The sequence below is a fragment of the Xyrauchen texanus genome, chromosome 3, assembly GCF_025860055.1.
Source record: "Xyrauchen texanus isolate HMW12.3.18 chromosome 3, RBS_HiC_50CHRs, whole genome shotgun sequence".
In the NCBI taxonomy this organism is placed as follows: Eukaryota; Metazoa; Chordata; class Actinopteri; order Cypriniformes; family Catostomidae; genus Xyrauchen; species Xyrauchen texanus.
Window position 1 is genome coordinate 42,567,834 of NC_068278.1, and position 19,597 is coordinate 42,587,430.

Here is a 19,597-nt window from a genome sequence, read left to right on the forward strand (position 1 = left end):
ATGTCTGACACAGCCACTGGCTTGACAAATCATGCATGTTTGGGGTGGGACTATATAGTGTACAACCAATTGAAGATGTGGTGTTTTGTGTTATCCTTTCGAAAAGAGTGAATTTATTTATTTTTGCATTTGCATTTAGTGATGCTGAAATTACATACTTTAGCTTTAACATAAAAAAGGACGTGTATTACCTCTAAAATGAAACTGCAAATACTTAGTTGTATCTTAAGGAGCTACTGTCTATTAATTGCTTACGATAGCAGATGATCTTGCCTTGCTAAGCCTTCGGGTTACACGTTGTCATGCACTTTGTCTACCTAGTGTCATCTGGTTGCATGTGTGCAAAAGGATTGCCCTGTTTTATCGCAGATGTTATTGATTACTTTGTGGTTTAGTTCCACATTCTTCTGGGGGTTTTAAGCTGGGAAATTTTTAGAGCTGTGGAGATTCACTCATTGTAAATGTCATTAATGTGACGTACGGCTCCCTTGCACCCACTTCACGGCAAAGCAAAGAGAACTTCAATGACATTCTGCCTTTTGATTCTAGCGATTTTTATTCACCGTCAGGTTTTACCTCTTGGCACTCCTTGTGCATGGAACAAAATATTTTAGATTACAGAGAAGTACCAGCCCATCATTCATCATAAGTTCTGTGACATAAAAGGCAGCACAGCTCAACCTCTGAGCCTGTTAACGTCCCTTTGTTTGAATCTGAGTGATTGAACTCAATGCATCCGTAATTCAGTCTCTGATAAATCTGAGCTCAGGTGGAGAGAACCAAAGGAATATGTTAGAGGTAAAATGGGAGCAGGTGTTCTTGAGATCCCTTTCTTTGGTCTTCTTTACTGTTAGCATGGGTCCCTGATTCAGGATCAGTTTCTTTCTGCCCACAGCGTTGTCATGCTACATATGGAATGCACAAAACTGATGACCGAACAGCATCAAATGGTAATTCCCATTATTACGCTATGGACCCTGCACACACTAATGGGCCTCAGGTGCAACTGGGCAAGTGATTTATTTATAGCCCTCAGAGGAAAAATGAGAGGGTTTATCTGTTTGAAGAGGGGATTGTTGGGGGTTAATGAAGTGAGACAATTACATAATTGGGGGTATTTCTCTTCTTACCAGTAGTAGTTCCCTTTCCCCTCCATCTCCAAAAATCATTAATTTATGTATATTCTCCTGGGACTTTTTATATCAACTTTTCTTTTGCTCTTTTCCAAAACCTATTGTGCTGTCTACAGAAAAAGCAATTTAGGTCATCATATGTTCACCCCTGATGCAAAAGCTATGGATCCATTTCTCAAAGCTGGGTTTGAAGTGGAGAAGGGGGATAAAATCAAAATCCACTATTACTATTTCCTCAACTTTCCAAAAGAGGGGGAAAAAATATAGAGAGAAATGGATTACGGGCAGTCAGAATAGAGATGCCAAATTTACTTTTACGGTTTACTGTTGATTTAAATCATTAAAAGTTGGCTAGTATTATGGTGCTTAATTAAGGTTGAAATGTGTCATCACAGTCTGTGAAAGTAGGCAAAGATACCTGTTTTTGTTCAAATTCTAAGGCAGCGTTTTATACATCTTTTGCAGAAGGATATCCTTTGCATTGCGATGAGCTCAGTGGGAAAAAAAAAGATGGCTGAAAAATATAGATAAAACTAGTTCAGTGTAATTAAAATAGTTCTATTGTACCTTATATTTACATGTGCTACTTATTTGTATGTTTATTAGAGTATCATGCTGAGCTTGGCAAACATCAAACTCTGTTTAGTTGAGTCTCTCATGCAGAGCACTGTTTGTATGATGCACAAAGTTTCTGAATCCAAATCAGTTACAGACGAGGTTCCATTATGGTTAATGCCAATTGTAGGCAATTAGCACCAAGGCAGCTCACTAGACCTTCGGAAAAGAGCTTCTGTTTCAAAAGCTGAGATTGTTCCAAGCTCTCTGGGTTGAGGTGTGCAGTTCTGTTCACTGTAAACACAATCGTCACAATATTTTCTCACCTTAACTGAAGTGAGATTAATGTTTCTGTGTCTAGTCAAATACTGTAGGAGTTACCGAATGACTGATGGATTTGTTGTTGAAGGTTTTTCAAGTAAATGCTTTTAAATGCACTGCTGCTGCATTTAATCTCATGAATGATGTAGAAAGCACTGGGTGATTTGTAAATTTTATTATAGAGCTATTTATAGCACTGTCGGTTTATGCTGCAATGTATTTAGGCCCTAGGAAAAAAACACTGTGCCAGCACAAGCAACGTTCTCATTATTTGTCTCTGGAAATAAAAGCCAGTCTGCCATTAGTAATAACTATAACCCCTATGTTAAATGAGCTTTCAGTTTTAGTTTTATTCGTTAAGTAGGTTTGTATAACTAATCACTAATCACTGTTTTGTTATTTAGTGGGCACTGTTATCAAAAGTGAGATACAGAACAAATATTACATGGAGAGTTCCACTGGCTCAACCAGAGATTTTTTACCATGCTTACTGACGAATTGGTGGTTTTTCATAGGGCCCATAAGTGTAACCACAATAGACACCATGAATTCAGATTAGTGGTCAATTAATATGGATTTTTTTTAAAGACATATTCTGAATGCCTTTGGTCCCCCCAGTTTTGAATATTTGGTTGCATCCTTGATAATGCCCCTTGCAAGATTAGAACCTGCAGTTACCAGCCTAGATCTTTAACCACAATGCATATATTTGGATCTATTTAGCATGGCACTGCTTTTATTTTGTCCAACCTTGTTGGCAGTTAATTTTATAAATTACACTGTAGTACATTCATCTTTGTTAAGCTGCCCTGCAATCATTAGTTCAAATAACCACATTGCCATATCAGTGCATTAATATCGTCCAGATGGGATATTCCTACCTGAACAGTTGAAGATGTAGCTGTCTTTCTACACACTATTAGCTAAACAAGTACTGCTCAAAATTCCAAACGAGGCCTGGGATTCTTCAGATCCTCTCATAACATTCTTTGGCCTATTTTAAGCATGGTTCAGTGGTCAGTGATAAAGATAAGTGTGGGTGTGTCTGACATGCCTGTCATTCTCCTGCTGTTACTTACAAAAGCACCATTTCCCATCAGCCTCTGTACTCCCTGAAATAGGGAGTGTGGGAGAGGCAGCTTCTGTAGTCCTACAACAGGGGTTCATCATCATAAATGTCTCATCATCATAGCTCAGTTAATCCCACGATGAGTGCTCTCTCTCAATGTCTCTGTACCCTTGTATACTGAATATTTTGATGGTTGGTATTAAATGAGGGTTTGGGCAACATAGTGGAACCCCTTAGCATCCTGATTTCCTTTGAGTTAATTTTTGGATAATACTATTGCTATACTACTTGGTATTTATTATTTGAATTGCTTTATTATTAAAGCTTTCAAATTATCTAGTGGATGTCAAGATTAATTAGTTGCACTTGCTTAACATCACTATTACTAATGCACATACTTAGGGTTAGGAATTTGAACAAAACCCTAACCCTAAGTATTAAACTTTGTCATGTAACTCGTCCTGCATAGTTTTTGCTACATACATGAACCTCAAATTGTGCCACTTGAGGAGAGGCATGCTATTACTTTTCAAAACAATAAAATTGATTATTTTCACCTGACAAACAATAAAATAGGTGAAACAATCCAATAGATTAACCATGAAGGAGGGATCCTGACCATTTCGACCAAGTTGGTGACTCTAGTCTCAAAGACATAGATTTGGAGGTGGTCTTTTTTGACCTGGGATAGTTAGCAACCACCTAACAACGTTGTAGCAACAAAAAAGAACAGCCGAGCATCATTGCCGCTGGTTTGCACAGCCAAATTTAGTTAGAAATACATGTTAAAAAAGAGCAACACTAATCAACAGATTCTCCTTTGAGGGGGACACCAAATATTAATAGCTAAACATATTTTGAAGTTGTATGTTAATTCAGATCTAAAACTTTAGATCTCACAGATAATGGAAATTAAGCTGTTGGCACAGTTTTCCATTGGCTTTTTCATCTGGTTTTTATGATAACCTACTACGTTTTTGTAAACATGTCTTATCTAGCTGAGAAGAGTAAACTCAATGGCCCTCATTCATGAAACCTTCGTAAATACTGTATGTGAGTAAATTCAGAGTAATGAATTTCTTTTTTTGAGAAAATCAAAAACACCCAATGTCAAGAACTACTGCAGGGAAAAACGATAAGCGGAGTTGGGGAAACAACTATAGCCTACTTCAAAAAAATTTTTAAAGGTTAATTTAACTTTTTAAATGATTAGGTTTTTTTCATTACTTATTTAAGCATCAGTTTGCCTGAAAGAACACAACACGATTTACATGTGGTCAAGAGCAGGTGAAAATTTTGTTCGTACCAACTAACGTTTTTAAAATACTAAAATTTACATCAGAACGGCTTTATGACCGATTTACGAAAAAATTTGTTCTGCTCGTGTTTCATTAATGAGGACTAATGTGAGATATTTCCCTCTGTTGAGGCAGGAGAGAACAGCAGAGGTCTGTCCCCTCCCTCTCCTAAATATCATGAAGTCTCTCTTATATCCAGAACAGGACTGTAGTAATTTGCAGCCTTGCAGTTTGAGCTGTGTCTGAATGCCGCTTAAGATAAATAAATGATCAGCCAGAAAAAAACATCAAAGGCTTTGTGTGTACTGTGCTATGCTTCAAAGGGAATAGGGTCTTCACACCCACTGTTCCAGAGAGAATAGTGTTTGTGTTGCTGTGTGGGTGTGGGTGTCCATTTATGGTTTCGGTTTAATAGAGAATTAAAACAACAACTCTATAAAGTTCTTACTAAATATTCATTTGCACCAGCCCTATTTTCCCACCCATACTCATTCTGGAACCGCCCGTCTCCTCACACTTGTCCCCAGACCCCCCGTCCAGTTTACTTTTCTCAGTGACTTGGTTGGTTTCAATACTCATTTATCATTCTCTAGCATCTTCTTGTTGATTTCTTTATCTTCATCCTGGTTCAAACCCCAAGAGCCACAATTCTGTCTAATGTGTTTATAACATGTGATCTAACCTATGATTCCTTCTCTGTACCCTTCTTTTCCTCTGCAGCCCTCTCTCTGTCTCTCTCTCTCTCCAATTGCTGCTGGGCACATCTTCTCCTGTCTGTCCTTTCAAGGGGATGTCTGTCCTCTAACTGCCTCTCTCTCTCTCCACTAACTCCTAGGTGTGTATGCAGGTGAACTGTGTGAACCATGCCTCAAGTTTGAACTCTGTTTATGTTCTGCATTTTTTATATGAAGCCATAATTTTCTATATTTTCTCACCTTTTGGTTATGGATGTGAAGTCTGGACCAGTTGTGCATAGCATGAATAATGTTGTCGTGATGATGGAGAATGCAGCATGCATACAGTATGTGTATTGCTTTGGAGTGTGGTGAACTTGGTTTGGTACTACTGTGAGTGTAAAATATGTTTTACGCCATATGCATGCTTGTGTTGGCCATTTATGGTTGTTACCAGTGTTGGGGAAGCTACTTGGAGTTGAACTAAAGTCAAACTACTCTTTGGAAAAAAATTAGTGCACTACAAGTTACTAACAAAAAGACTACATTGAAGCATAATGTCCCAATTATATTATAATTAGGGCTGTCGATTTAATGCGTTAATTCAGTGCGATTTAATTTGACAAGAAATAACGCGTTAAAATAATTAATGCATTTAATCGCACTGCCCCTGGATCATAATAGTGAAGATTCCAGAGAAATGCAAGCTTGTAGTACCACCTGTTTACAGAGGGCAGTAAGTGAAATTTCAGCTGTTTGAGCAACGCACAGTTTATACAGTGAAGAAAACAACATTCAGCAGACACACAACACAAACATGCATTACGTTGCGTTCAAAACACTTGAAGGAGCGCAAATGCGAACTAAGGGATCTTAAGATGCGTTTAAAGATTGAGTATTAAACTATATTTAACTTGACACAGTGACCTAACATTTTATATTTATGACGCAACACACCCGAGATGCTACACAAGCATGTCTGACGCAGGTGTAAATTGACGGGCTCTTAAACAAGACCTAATAATAAATCTCCAACTGATTGACAGATTCACTTGAGAAATGGATTGCTGTGAACTGTATGCTAACTACTGGATTATGATCAATAATATGGTAGTAAACAATACATTGTATTCTAAAGCTGCTTTTTGTATGGTCTTATCAATGATTAACTCTTCTGCCACAAGAATGTAATGCATTTTAATTGTCTGAATATTTTTTATTATATACATATACATATTGTATACATATATCATTTTTTTTATATATTTAAAGATAACTATGTATAATTTTATATTGATATTAATATGTATAATCTTTATATATTGAATTATTGTTATATGAGGGGCTTTCTCTGCAAATATTTGTATATGCGATTAATCACGATTAATTAATCGGGACACCATGTAATTCATTAGATAAAAAATTTTAATCGATTGACAGCCCTAATTATAATTGATCATTTATATGGCACAAAAACAGTTAAAATGATAATTTTTTGATGGAAGACATCGTCAGTTTACTCGAGAACACGCATGCACATTAGCTGGACCAGCCTGAAAAACAGCTTCTTTTTCTTTTTTTTCCCCCTCATGATCTGAGCCAAGGAAGCAAAATATATGATATGGTTGTTGTCAGATTTTATTGCTAATTTGAAATGTCATTTGATCGTAATCTTGACTAACTGCTTTGGAGATTTCACTCTTTCCCCATTCAAATCAATCTATAGAAAATAGGATCCACAGAAAATAGCTGCCCGAAAGCATCACAAACCACCACTGAATGGCCGCCGAATGCCCTGACATGCCATGCATTGAATTACATCATGTTGCTATAAAAAAGAAGAGATAAAATGCCGGGGCTCTAATCTAAACTATCCAAGTGAACTGATTGACTAGAATCAGTCTTTACACTGCTAAATATAAGAATATATATATATATATTATATATATATATATATATAACCGATTAGAAGAGCATGTTTGATTACTGTCCCAGTTTGCATTGATGCACTGTAAAGCTATATGTTAAATATAATTGAAATAAAAAATAGCTTGTTTCTAGAAAAGCTACACTGTTTTGAAATCAGCTGAACTTCTGTCAGACTAATAAAAATATTGTTAAATTAGTTACATTACTACTTCTAGTTACTTCCTAACACTGGTTTTAACATGCAAAAAAGTATTAACTTTTTAACACTTGGGCTGGCTGCAGTGTATGTACAGAGTACAATGCGACTTGTCAGGCTGCAGCATGTGGTACATGCATATTTGTTGTATTTTTAACACCTGTAAGCTTTTTAAATGACAGAATTAAATGGTTCTTTCTTTTGCCCTGGGTCCTTCTCTCTCGCCCACTTATCCCCCCTCATAACCAGCAAATAATTTTGGACACTTCACCACTATGGAAGACTATGACATGCCATCAGCGGGCAGTATCCTGGCCTCAGTCAAAGAGCAGGAGGCGCGCTTTGAGCGTCTGACCAGAGCCCTTGAAGAGGAACGCCGCAATGTCTCCCTGCAGCTGGACCGTGGCAACCTGACCTCTGACAGGTTTACGGGCGGCACCACTGACATGAGCAGTCAACCACTGGCCTGGCAACAGATGGTCATGCAGGTAAACCGTTCCAGCTTGGCCAGTCATGCAGCAGTGCAGTGTGAATGGACATATCAGCCCCATATTGCTCACGTAAACCAATGCTGATGCTACTTCATATCCATTGTTTTCATGAAATCAGTCCGTCTGGCCCAAAATGAACGGGAGAGAATGGCGCTGTATCTCATTCTGCATCATGCCAATCCATCATGGCTGCTTGTGCTCCATTTGACTGTGCTTTTGAGTTATTGCTCTGGATGTGTTGTCCTACAGTGACTCATTATTCATTGCCAGACTGAGTCTTTTTCACGCTGTTTTCTCCCATATCTTCTCTTCCCATCTTGTACCACAGGTCCCTTCTTTCTCTGCAATGTGCTTCCTCATATCATCTCATAGACCTTCCTGATTACTCCCTCATGGATCTTCATGGTGCTCCTTAAAGATCTCTTGGAAGGTTGCCTAATACCTTATCAGATCTGCACCTTTTCTAATGTCTAAACCCTGTCCCCACCCCCTTTAAAAGTTTGATTTCTGTCAGTTGTTGTGTCATGTATACTTAAATCACTTTTGGATTGTGTCTAGATCAACCAATTACAATATTATGGTTCCAGACCAAGGTTATAATAGTTTTTAATTTTTTATTTAGTTTTTATTTCTATTTCATTTAAAAAAATTTCACTCCAATTTAGTTTAGTTTGTTTGTTAGTTATTTGTTAGTTTTGTTTAGTTTTTCAGTATATATAGATTTAGTATTTATATTAAGGGATATTGGAGAATAGGGAAAGGAGGTATTTGTGTAATGTAGGTCATAGAGATGGACTCCCCAATGTCCAATTTGTAAATAATATTATTGACAGAGGCCTCCAAGTAGGATTTTGCTTAGGACCCCATTAGCTTAGAAAAGGCCCTGCTAATAGTACAGCTCTGAAATCAACCCGATTCTCTTGGACAGAAATTTAAACTGCGCTGGGTAGGGGAGGAGGCTATTGTCATATGTTAGTTATATAATGTTATGCACAGTAGTCAAAGAAAAGCCTCCATCATTATCATTTACAGCAGGGATGCTCACAATTCTATGGAATGAGATCTACTTTTTCATGATATTGCAGCAAGATATACCATACACAATACAGTACGTATACATTGTCACAATACCAACATTTCTGGAGTTGTTAGTGATTTTTGACAATTCTTGATACCAGCTTATCACAACAAATAATCACACTATTTAATTTGTTATGTAAGAATTGTACTCAAGTAATTATTCAAGACCACTAAACAGTCAGTAATAAAATAATAATACAGCAATGAATAGAAATAATTAAAATAGATTAAATAGATAAAAAAAATGCTAAATTAAAAAAACAGTGCTTTTGTTAACATCTGTAAATGTTTTTAACATCAGTTTAAAGTATTCGACTAAACTTACAGTATAAAATGCTACATAGAGCCTTATTACTACTGGTCTTCACTGTATAATTTATAATACATTAATACATTTTAAAGCTAATAAACTTATCCAGTCAAGAACAGTGAGTGGTTTTCTCATTCTTGTAATGGTTTGATTAATATTAATAAAAGCAGCAGCTCTATTAGCAGTGGCGGACTCAGGTTGTCTGTGGGGCAGGTGCGAAAAAAAAATAAAAAGGGCACCAGCTGCATGTGGTGGGGAACCACCATGCATACATTTTTGCAGACATTTTTGATAGAAGCAGAAGATCTGAAAACCTGTCTTCCCCACATCTGTTCCTGAGCTGTGTCTTGATCAGCTTCAGTTTAGAAAATGACTGCTCTTTTTAAGCGGTTGTCTCTGGCAATGTGGCATATATTTTGAGGAACTTAGTCAGGCTAAAACTATGTCCACATCGTTGACTTTAAGGTACCTTAGCATTTTCTAGCATGTAGGGCAGCCTATATGGCACTGCATCACATCGTCTCCAATGGAAGGGCACCCACTAGAACACTTAATCACATTTCCACACACATAGGGGCACCCATGAGGGCACTGCATCATGTTTTTTCTACTGGAAGGGCACCTAGAGGGCACTTCACATTTTTGTGCACATAGGGGCACCCTAGATGGCACTGCATAAAAAATTTTCCATTGGAAGTGCGCCCATTAGGGCACTGCATCGCTTTTTCTCGCACATTGGGGAACCTTAGAGGGCACTGCATCATGTTTTCTCCACTGGAAGGGCACCACAGAGGGCCCTTTATCATGTTTTCTTGCACAATGAGCCACCGTAGAGGGCAATTTATCATAAGGCCATCCAAGAGAGCACATTTGCAGCATTTTTTTTTTTTACATAGGGGCACCAGGGGAGCGATTCGTTATTGTCATTCAGGCACTTTTCTCTTTTACTTGACCCTTCCAAAATCCACTTCTCCCTGACAAGCGTTAATATCGAGCCCTGCTGAACTTTAAATCAAACTTTTTACTGATTCCAAATTATAAATCAAATCACAGATTGACCGGGTATGACCGAATGAGTGAAAAGACTGTTATTACCTTCTTTGCCTCTCTTCACGATAATAACGATTCTCACTCAGTTGCTGAATGCAGTTATTAGGCCCTCTGTTATAACCGTCTAGTGGCATCTTCATGTCACTTAATGGCAGGCTTAAAGGTTAAAAAACACTGCAACAAAAAAAGTCTTATTCAAGATTTTTATTTTTATTTCAGTTAGTTTCAGAGCCTTAGTTTTTATTTTAGTTTAGTTTCAGTTTTTCCAATTATGTAATTCATTTTATTTCAGTTTTTTCTTTTTCTTTTTTACATTAAGTTTTTGTCTTCATTTTTGTTTGCGAAAATAACCTTGTTCCAGACCTTTTTCAAACAGTCAAATGTGGTTTCCTTCGTGCGCATCCAAGTTCAGAATATGACAATTACACTAATCAGATGAATCTAACTTTATGGCTAATTGAACATGGGTTGCACCAAAAGCTCTAGTGTGAAAGCAACATTAGTATGTATGGGCTGCTGTTGGGAAATGAGGCTGATGAAATTCCCTCATTATTAAGTGGTCAGTAGTGGCAAATTGCAGTAGCTCTATTTCTGATTGTCTAAACGAAGGTTTGGAGTCATTTTCGATGTGTTGCATTGTTGCTTCATCTTAAGGATGACATATTTTGGCTTTTAGCTGGACGTTTCTGTGTATTTGACAATTATCTTTTCTTTTTCAAATTAGTTGTACATTTAACTCTCAAAGGAAAATGCCTGACTCCCTGTCACCGCTAAATTCTGATAATCTGCCTCTGCCATTATTTATTTTGTCTGACTAATGCTCTACACAGCCCATAAAACCTGTGATTTACTCCTCTCTGCCTAACATGACAGCTTGAAAATGTGTTTGCCCCTTTACATGGAAGTTTTTTCAGAAGGTCTTAAGTGCTAAGGGATCAGATTGCCAGAACAGGCTGTTTCTTTCTACTCTGTTGGCTTTATTTTAACAGTTGATTTCATTCTCGATGAGAGATTTGCAGTAAGATCACTAACTTAACTGTGATTTGGATCTAAAGCAGGAGAGCTGACGCCATGTGTGTAAAGTGTAAAGGAGAGGTGATGTGTTGTAGCTAGCATGCGTGTAAACCCGTGTAAATTGGGTTAGCAAGTTTACTGACCTTCTGGCAGTGTTCATGACAGAGTTTTGATAAGGTTGTTGAAAAATTCACATTGATAGGTGTAGCCTAATTAAAAGAGCAGTGGTTTTAATGTTGGATAAACTTAGGAATCAACAAGCGTTAGATTGCATTTAGGGGTGGATGATTTTCAACCAAAACTGTTGCAATATTGCAATTATCAATAACCACTAGTTACATTAAATGATATATACAGGTCCACATGGAATTTGCACCCACAGAACTCCACAGATTTTTACAGAATAGGACCATGTTTAAATCCATTTAGCAAATTTTCCCCCCAAAAATCGATGCAGCAAATTTGAAAAAGTCAGCATGTGCTGTCTGGGCCTGGTTAAATGTTACATCTTGACTATGAATGAAAGTGTCTGTTTTATTACATAATTCATATACAGTGAAATCAGAACGTATTCAGACCCCCCCCAATTATTTCACATTTTATGTTACAGCCTTATGCTAAAATGCTTTAAATTATCTTGTTTTTTACATCCTTCTACTCTCTATACCCCATAATGTCAAAGCAAAACCCAGATTTTTGAGTACTTAGTTTGAAGCACCTTTGGATGGTGAACCTTTGCCCCAGTCTGAGGTCCTGAATGCTCTAGGCCAGGTTTTCATTAAGGATTTCTCTGTGTTTTGCTGCGTTCAGCTTTCCTTCAACCCTGGCCAGTCCCTGCTGCTGGAAAACACCCCCACAACATGATGCTACCACCACCACGCTTCACCGTTGGGATGGTATTGCACAGGTGATGGATGAGCGGTGCCTGGTGCCTTCCTCCAGACATGATGCTTGAATTTGAGGCCAAACCATTCAATCTTCATTTCATCACAGTCTGAGAGTCTTTTAAGTGCTTTTTTGCAAATTCCAAGCGGGCTTTCATGTGTCTTGCACTGAGGAGCGGATTCCGTCTGTTAACTCTGCCATGAAGCCCAGATCAGTGGAGTGTTGCAGTGATGGATGTCCTTCTGCAAGTTTCTCCCATCTCCACACATGATCTCTGGAGCTTAACCAGAGTGACCATCGGGTTCTTTGTCAGCACTTTTATCAAGGCCCTTCTCCAATTGCTCAGTTTGACCGGGCAGCCAGCTCTAGGAAGAGTCCTGATTGTTCCAAACTTCCATTTAAGAATTATGGAGGCCACTGTGCCCTTGGGAACCTTCTATGCAGCCGAAATGTTTTTGTAGCCTTCCCCAGATCTGTGCCTCAACATAATCCCGTCTCTGAGCTCTGCAGGCAGTTCTTTTGACCTCATGGCTTGGTTTTTGCGCTGATAAACATTTTCAGCTGTGAGACCTTTGTGGTAGGGCGGAGGGTGGGGCCGGGTTGTGATCATACACACCCGGTCCCTTATCAGGCAAATTAAGCCTTCGAGAGTTATAAAGGCTGATGACAGACGGTGGTGCGATGAGAGAGAGAGAGAGAGATAGTTTACGGACATGTCCGTCGTGTGTGTTTGTCTTTTAAGTTTATCATTAAAACTATTATTTATATTGTCCCCTCCTCCTTTCCATTAACCCCCTTACATTGGTGCTGAAACCTGGGAAGGAGGAGGGATGCCCGTCGCAGAGCCCTCGACACTACCGTCCACCCAGGGGAGCGCCGCTGCCATCTGCCGGGTGACGGAGGAGCCCAACCTCCCGGACGCAGGGAATGGCCATGGAGCGAGTGGGGACTGGATTCCCCGACCTCCTGGAGCATTGGAGCCGCTGCCAGGAGCAGAGGAGTGCCCTGCCGTCCTCCAGAAACGCGGAGGGGTCGAGGGAAGACCGCCGTCCGCGAGGGGAGGAGGGAAGTAACTCCCCGATCGCCTGGAGTGGTAGGGCCTCTGCCAGGGGCGGAGGAATGTCCCCAGGTGCCGCCAGAAAAGCGGAGGGGTGTTCTGTCCGCTGGGGGTCGGAGGTTTGACTCCGGTTCACTCGCAGAGGAGCGGCTGTCGTCCACCGGAGAGTGTGGCGGAGTGTTCGAGGACCACGCGACGGTACATCAGAGAACCGGTGAGTGAGCTGCTTCTCTCCTCTCTCTCTCTCTCTCTCTCTCTCTCTGTCGCACCGTGTTGGCCTTTTCCCTTGCCTATTTTTTGTTGTTGTTTTCCCCTCCTGTCTCCTCCCAGGTCGAGGAAGGCGGGGATGACCTGACGGGGGCAAAGCAGGGAAAGGGGGGTTAGGTCATGCTGGTGGCACCCCAGCCTGAGGTAATGGCGGGAGGAGTGTGGAGCGGAGGGGGGTGGGGCCATGGGGTTCGAACCAACAACCTTCTGATTAACAGCCCTGTGCTTTAGCCACTACGCCACCACCATTCCCACCATATATATATATATATATATATATATATATATGAACTGGTCAAAATAGCAACCTTTTTGTTTTTAATTAAAAAAAAACACAATAAATAAATAAAAAAACAGTGCAGGTACACCTTATTTAACTTTTATGTCTTTTATCTGTTTAATTTTTAATTCACAGACATGTTGACTCTATATTGGAAGGTGGATCAAGTGTTAATGGATTTGATTCCCAAACAAAGAAAGGGCACACCTCATTCATTACTTTATCTTCGGTCTGTTGACTGGGTAGACATTGATTTATTTTGTTATTTAGCCTTTATAATTCTCCACAAGGCCTAATAGGTCACAGGCTGAAAGAGTGACACAATAGTGCTCAGTCAATGGCAGACCTTGTCTCTTTCATATCGACTTCGACAGCGTAGACAGCTTTTATTTAAAGCATTCTTAACTGTCCCAATTGTAAGGAACGTCTTGGTGTCATGACCTGAGGCAGTATGCGTAACATCACAGCTACTTCACCCATTGTTTCAATGAAATCTAGAACGTTATTTGAAATTCAAACAGTGTGCCTTGAAAGTTGGTGGTTGTATCTGAACTTTGCTAGCCCTGTCTAAATGTTTTGAGAAGTCTGAAAGGCCTGTGGAGCGCTTTGGAGTAACAGTGACTTCTTGGATCAGGGCTTTCCATGCTAAGACTCACAGCACTGTACACAGTATGATGCAGCACTGCTCAGGTTTTTAAGTTTTAGCCGCAACACACAAGGAAGCAACCAAGCCTTTGCAGATACATCCCTCACTGCTGGCAAAACCTGGGAGGTCCACAGACTTGTAAATCACCTGCTTAACAATGACTTTCTCATCCTCCTCCTACACACACACTCTCCCATGATGACACCTCCCTTTCAGTGCCATTTGAAAAAGTCAAACCTCCTGTAAAACTATTAATTAAGCCAGTGTGAAACTGCCTGCATTGCTTATTTTCTCTTTTACACCTCTCTCCTTGCTTTTTCTGCTCGCTCATACACTTACCAAGTTATATATTTTATCTACCAATCAACAAATTAATTCTTTCAAATTTTAGTTTAGAATTTTTTCTTTGAAAATAACAAATATGACTAAAAGTAGATGACTGTGAATATCTTAACACATGCAGAATCGTTTTTTACTGTTACTGAAATGGGTACTGTTACGGTGGGTACTGTTTCCTAACAAGGCACAATGCGACAAGTTTCCAGAAATGAGCAATTTTGTCTGTTTACTCAGTGTGAAATTGCTGCACAGCAATGTGTTGAGTTGGAAACTGTATCAATGGTTTAGTTGAGAGACAGAGTCATTTGGGTATGTGATAATCAGTGTTAATCCACGTACTGTAGGTTTCCTAGGCAAGACCAGACAATGAGTTTCTCGTAAGCCTCGGAAAGCTGCTTGAAAAGTCATAAAAGATCACAGTTCATTTTCAGTGAGAGTTGAAGGCGGAACAACGAGCAGATGCAGTCCTGTAAAACAGCTGCGGATGAGCGATAGAGAAGTGGAGCATGTATCTGATAGCTATGTGCAAGGGCTGTGCCTGTGCTACCCTAACATTCCCATTCAATGCGATTTCCTACAGTATATTGCCTATTTTAGGATCCACCTGCTTTAAAAATTGTAATGGTATTATTTTACATTAAGGGTGTGTATTGTAACTTTAGTTAATGCTTAACGTATCATGAACTAACAATGAACAACTATGTTTTACAGCATCTTTGAGTCTTGGTTAATGTTAATTTATTAATGTACAATTGTTAGTTCATGTTAGTTAATAATAGATTACTAATGTTAACAAATATATCACCTTTAATGTAAATAATTGTATATATACACATTTAAATCAACCAAGATTAGTGAGTAATCCCAATTGTTACTGTAATCTGATTGTGTATTTATTTTAAATGTAACCAACAGAGTGCAGGTACATTTGTTTTGTATCCTGATTATGTAACTCTGTTCCAAGTATTCTGTTACTCCCAATGCCTGCAAGCCAGTTAACGTTCAGAAATGTCTGCAGATGTTAGAAAGGAGAACCTGCTCACATGTTCCACTGAAGGACAAGACCTCTCACTGAGAAGTGGAAAAAAAGTTGCATTCTTTGCATTCAGAGCAGCTGCTGGTGCTTACAGCTATTCATGTTCTACAGAGGGCTGTTCAGACATCTCACATCTCCATTCCCACAATCCAACAAATGATTAATCCTCTAAAAGCTCTAACATATATAAAGCAGAGTGTTTTTCTTTTAATTTGTATTTTTTTCTTTTCTCACCATTTAAGTGCAAAAAAAAAAAAAAAAAAAGGTTGTGCCCAGAATCTCCTGTGGCCACATCTTTGTAATCTGAGTACTGGGTAATATAGATAGCCTCTTTATTATATTCAATGTGTATCTCAATATTTATATATTTGCTCTGAAATTTATAAAATGGCTTCAGTGCGTGATCTTGTCCCCCCCCCCTTTGGACTAAACAGCAAAGTAGATTCATTATAAAACAATAATGGCTGTCTACACACTGAAAAAACATTCAGATTCAGAAAAAAGTGAATAAAAAGCCGAACAGGCACAATGCGATGTTATGCAAATTTAAATATAAAAATATTTTTTCCAGACTTTTCTAGTCTAAATTTTATTCAGTGTGCTGACAGCATTTAGTTTTTTAGTTGCATATGAAGTAGTGTAAATTTGATTGAGTGCAACAATACTTTCTATTTTGCCAAGTACAACAAAATGTTTAATGTAAGAAGTAAAATACACAAAAAAATACATCTAGTTTAAAATAAAGCTTGTGTTCCACTGTGCTTTTCACTAAATTGAAACATAAAAGCATATCATTTAATGATAGTTATTTCAATATCATTATTGAAAGAACTATCATTAAATTACTTTCTTTCATGTGCTAATTTGCAGAAATTAATCAGACTTCTAAGTCTTACTCCAATTCTGATTTGGGGTAATTGGGCAGTTGATTCAAACGGATGTGAGAAACGGACTGACAGAATCAGACATCACAACTCTCATTAGAATACTTAAGTGTCCAAATAAAAAACACTATGATCAACGTGGGTATTCACAATGTTGTTTAATTTTATATTGCTAACAAAATGATCAAGTGTATATATTGTAAATATTCAGTATATCGTCCAACCCTGAATAATCCTGGGCACCATTAGTTGTCAGATTTCTATAATGTGAACTGTATATTTGACAGTTTTGTGTTTGTACCTTGTTCTTAACTGTGCCTGCAGAACTGACACTGGAGCCACTTAAATCACCAACTGCTGCTCACAACGTGAGTCCTGGATTCATGTGTTTAAAATAAGAATCCATCGCTTTACGAGACATCTGAGCCACTCCAGGAATGTGACCCCTTTACACTGGATGTTCATATATAACCAAAAAAGTCTGTGTGCTCATTCTCCTATTAGGAACCTAAACTGAAACCACCTGAAGTGTGTAAAATTACTTGAAAGAGTTGTCTGGAAGATTTAAGACACTTACTTTTAATGGTGGTCATCTTCAATAAATATGTTTTTTCAACAGTCTACATTTGCATTTTGCCATTTAGCATATGCTTTTATCCAAAGTGACTTTCAAAAAAACAACAATATCTGCAGTATCACACTGCAAAGTTCTAATCACAGCTGGAGTAGTACAGAAGAAAGACACAAAAGAAAGAAACAGAATAAATATATACAGTATATATACACACACACACATTACAGGTCAAACATTTTGAAACAATTGTTTTTCAAAGTTCACCATTTTTCTCATGATCTTTAAAATCTTTTGATCTGAAGGTATATGCTTAAATGTTTGAAATTAGTTTTGTAGACAAAAATATAATTGTGCCACTGTATTAATTTATTTCATTATAAAACTGAAATGTAAGTTTTTGAAATTGATGACTTGGACCAAGTAATAAAGAAAAGCAGCCAATAAGTGCCCAACATAGATGGGAACTCCTTCAATACTGTTTAAAAAACATCCCAGGGTGATACCTCAAGAAACTGGTTGAGAAAATGTCAAGAGTACATGTCTGCAAATTCTAGGCAAAGAGTGACTACTTTTAAGATGCTAAAATATAACAAAGTTTTGTTTCAATATTATTCTAAAATGTGAAAAAGAAAATTAAAAAAGAATTATAATAAAGAATGAGTAAGTGTTTCAAAACTTTTGATCGGGGGGTATGTGTGTAATTAGTTGTGGCCAAAAATATTGAATCTCTTGGAAAATATGAGAAAATAAGGCTGTGAAAATAAAATCATTATTGTTTATACTTCTGATCTTTCATTTAAAGAAATCACAAAAATCGAAGTAAAACAACTGAAATGGGGGGAAATATCTCATTATTAAATAAATATTTTTTCCAAAACAAATTGGCCATAATTATTGGCACCCTTTTATTTTTGCAACCTCCCTTTGCCATCATAAGTCTTCTCTTATGATGCCTAATGAGGTTGGAGAACCTCCATATGGAATCTCTACAGGTCCTTCAAATTCAGAGATCTATGTTGGTGGACTCTCTTCTTCAGTTCACCCCATAACTTTTTTTTGTGGCCAGTGAACAATTTTTGTGTTGATTTTGATGTTTGTTTTGGATTATTGTGCTGCTGGAAGTTCCAACCAGGTTCCATTGTAAGCTTTCTGGCAGAGGCAGCAAGGTTTTGATTTTTTTATCTGTTGGTATTTGATAGAGTCCATGATGCCATGTATCCAAACAAGATGTCCAGGACCTCTGGCAGAAAATCAGCCCCACAACATTAAAGATCCAGTACCACATTTAACCATGGGCATTGGGTACTACTTCATCTTTGTGTGCATCAAACCCATCTCTGGTGTTTGCTTCCAAAAAGCTCTTTTTTTTTGTTGTTGTTGTTTCATCTGACCATAGAACCCAGTCGCATTTGAAGTTCCAGTAGTGTCTGGCAAACTAAAGATGCTTGAGTATGTTAATGGCTGAGAGCAGAGGCTTTTTTTCTTGAAACCCTCCCAAACAACTTGTGGTGATGTAGGTGATGTCTGATATTTTTTTGAGACTTTCTGACTCCAAGACCCAACTAATTTCTGCAATTCTCCAGCTGTGATACTTGGAGATGCTTTGGCCACTTGAACCATCCTCCTCACTGTGTGTGGAGACAATACAGACACGTCTTTTTCCAGGCAGATTCTTAAGCTCTCCAGTTGATTGGAACTTATTATTGCCCTGATGGTGGAAATGGGTATTTTCAATGCTTTGGGAATTTTCTTATAGCCACTTCCCATTTTGTGAAGATCAACAACATTTTGCCGCACATCAAAACTATATTCTTTAGTCTAACCCACTGTGATGGATGATTAAGGTAATTTGGCCTGTGCGTTACCTCATATTTATACTCCTGGGAAACAGGAAGTCATGGCTGAACAATTTCATGTTCCTAGTTACCCAGATGCACTAAAAGTTTTTAAATATGAATTGAAATATACTACAGATATATTTTACTAAGAATTTCTAGGGGTGCCAATAATTGTGGCTAACGTATTGTGGAGAGAATTTTTTATTTAATAATGAGATATTTCCCTTCTTTCAATTGTTTTACTTCAATTAAAGGTTCGATTTTTGTGAATTGTTTTGTATGAAAGATCAAAAGTATAAACAATGCTGATTTTTCTTTGCTCATATTTACCAAGGGTGCCAATATTTTTGGCCACCACTGTGTATGTATATGTGTGTGTGTGTATATATATATATATATATATATATATATATATATATATATATATATACATATATACATATACACATTGCACAGTGGCCAAAAAAATCATATATATATATATATATATATATATATATATATATATATATATATACATATATATACATATAAATCATATATATATATATATATATATATATATATATATATATTAGGGCTGTCAAGCGATGGAAATAGTTCATCATGATTAATCGCATAATTTTTGTTGTTAATCAAGATTAATCACAATATCTTTATAAACATGAGTA

General features: G+C 37.8%; 1 protein-coding gene across 7 annotated transcripts in view; it reads left to right on the forward strand.

Moving 5' to 3' along the window:
• LOC127624161 (splicing regulator ARVCF-like) overlaps window positions 1–19,597 on the forward strand; it is a 244,611-nt gene that overhangs the window by 99,504 nt on the left and 125,510 nt on the right. For 4 of the 7 annotated variants that reach the window (XM_052098852.1, XM_052098861.1, XM_052098886.1 and 1 more), the window contains exons 4-5: window positions 5,097–5,211; window positions 7,425–7,663. The exons of the other annotated variants lie outside the window; for them this stretch is intronic. In XM_052098852.1, coding sequence (XP_051954812.1) covers window positions 7,451–7,663 — 213 coding nt within the window. In that variant the 5' untranslated portion in view covers window positions 5,097–5,211; window positions 7,425–7,450. The remainder of the gene's footprint in view (window positions 1–5,096; window positions 5,212–7,424; window positions 7,664–19,597) is intronic. 7 annotated transcript variants of the gene reach the window in all.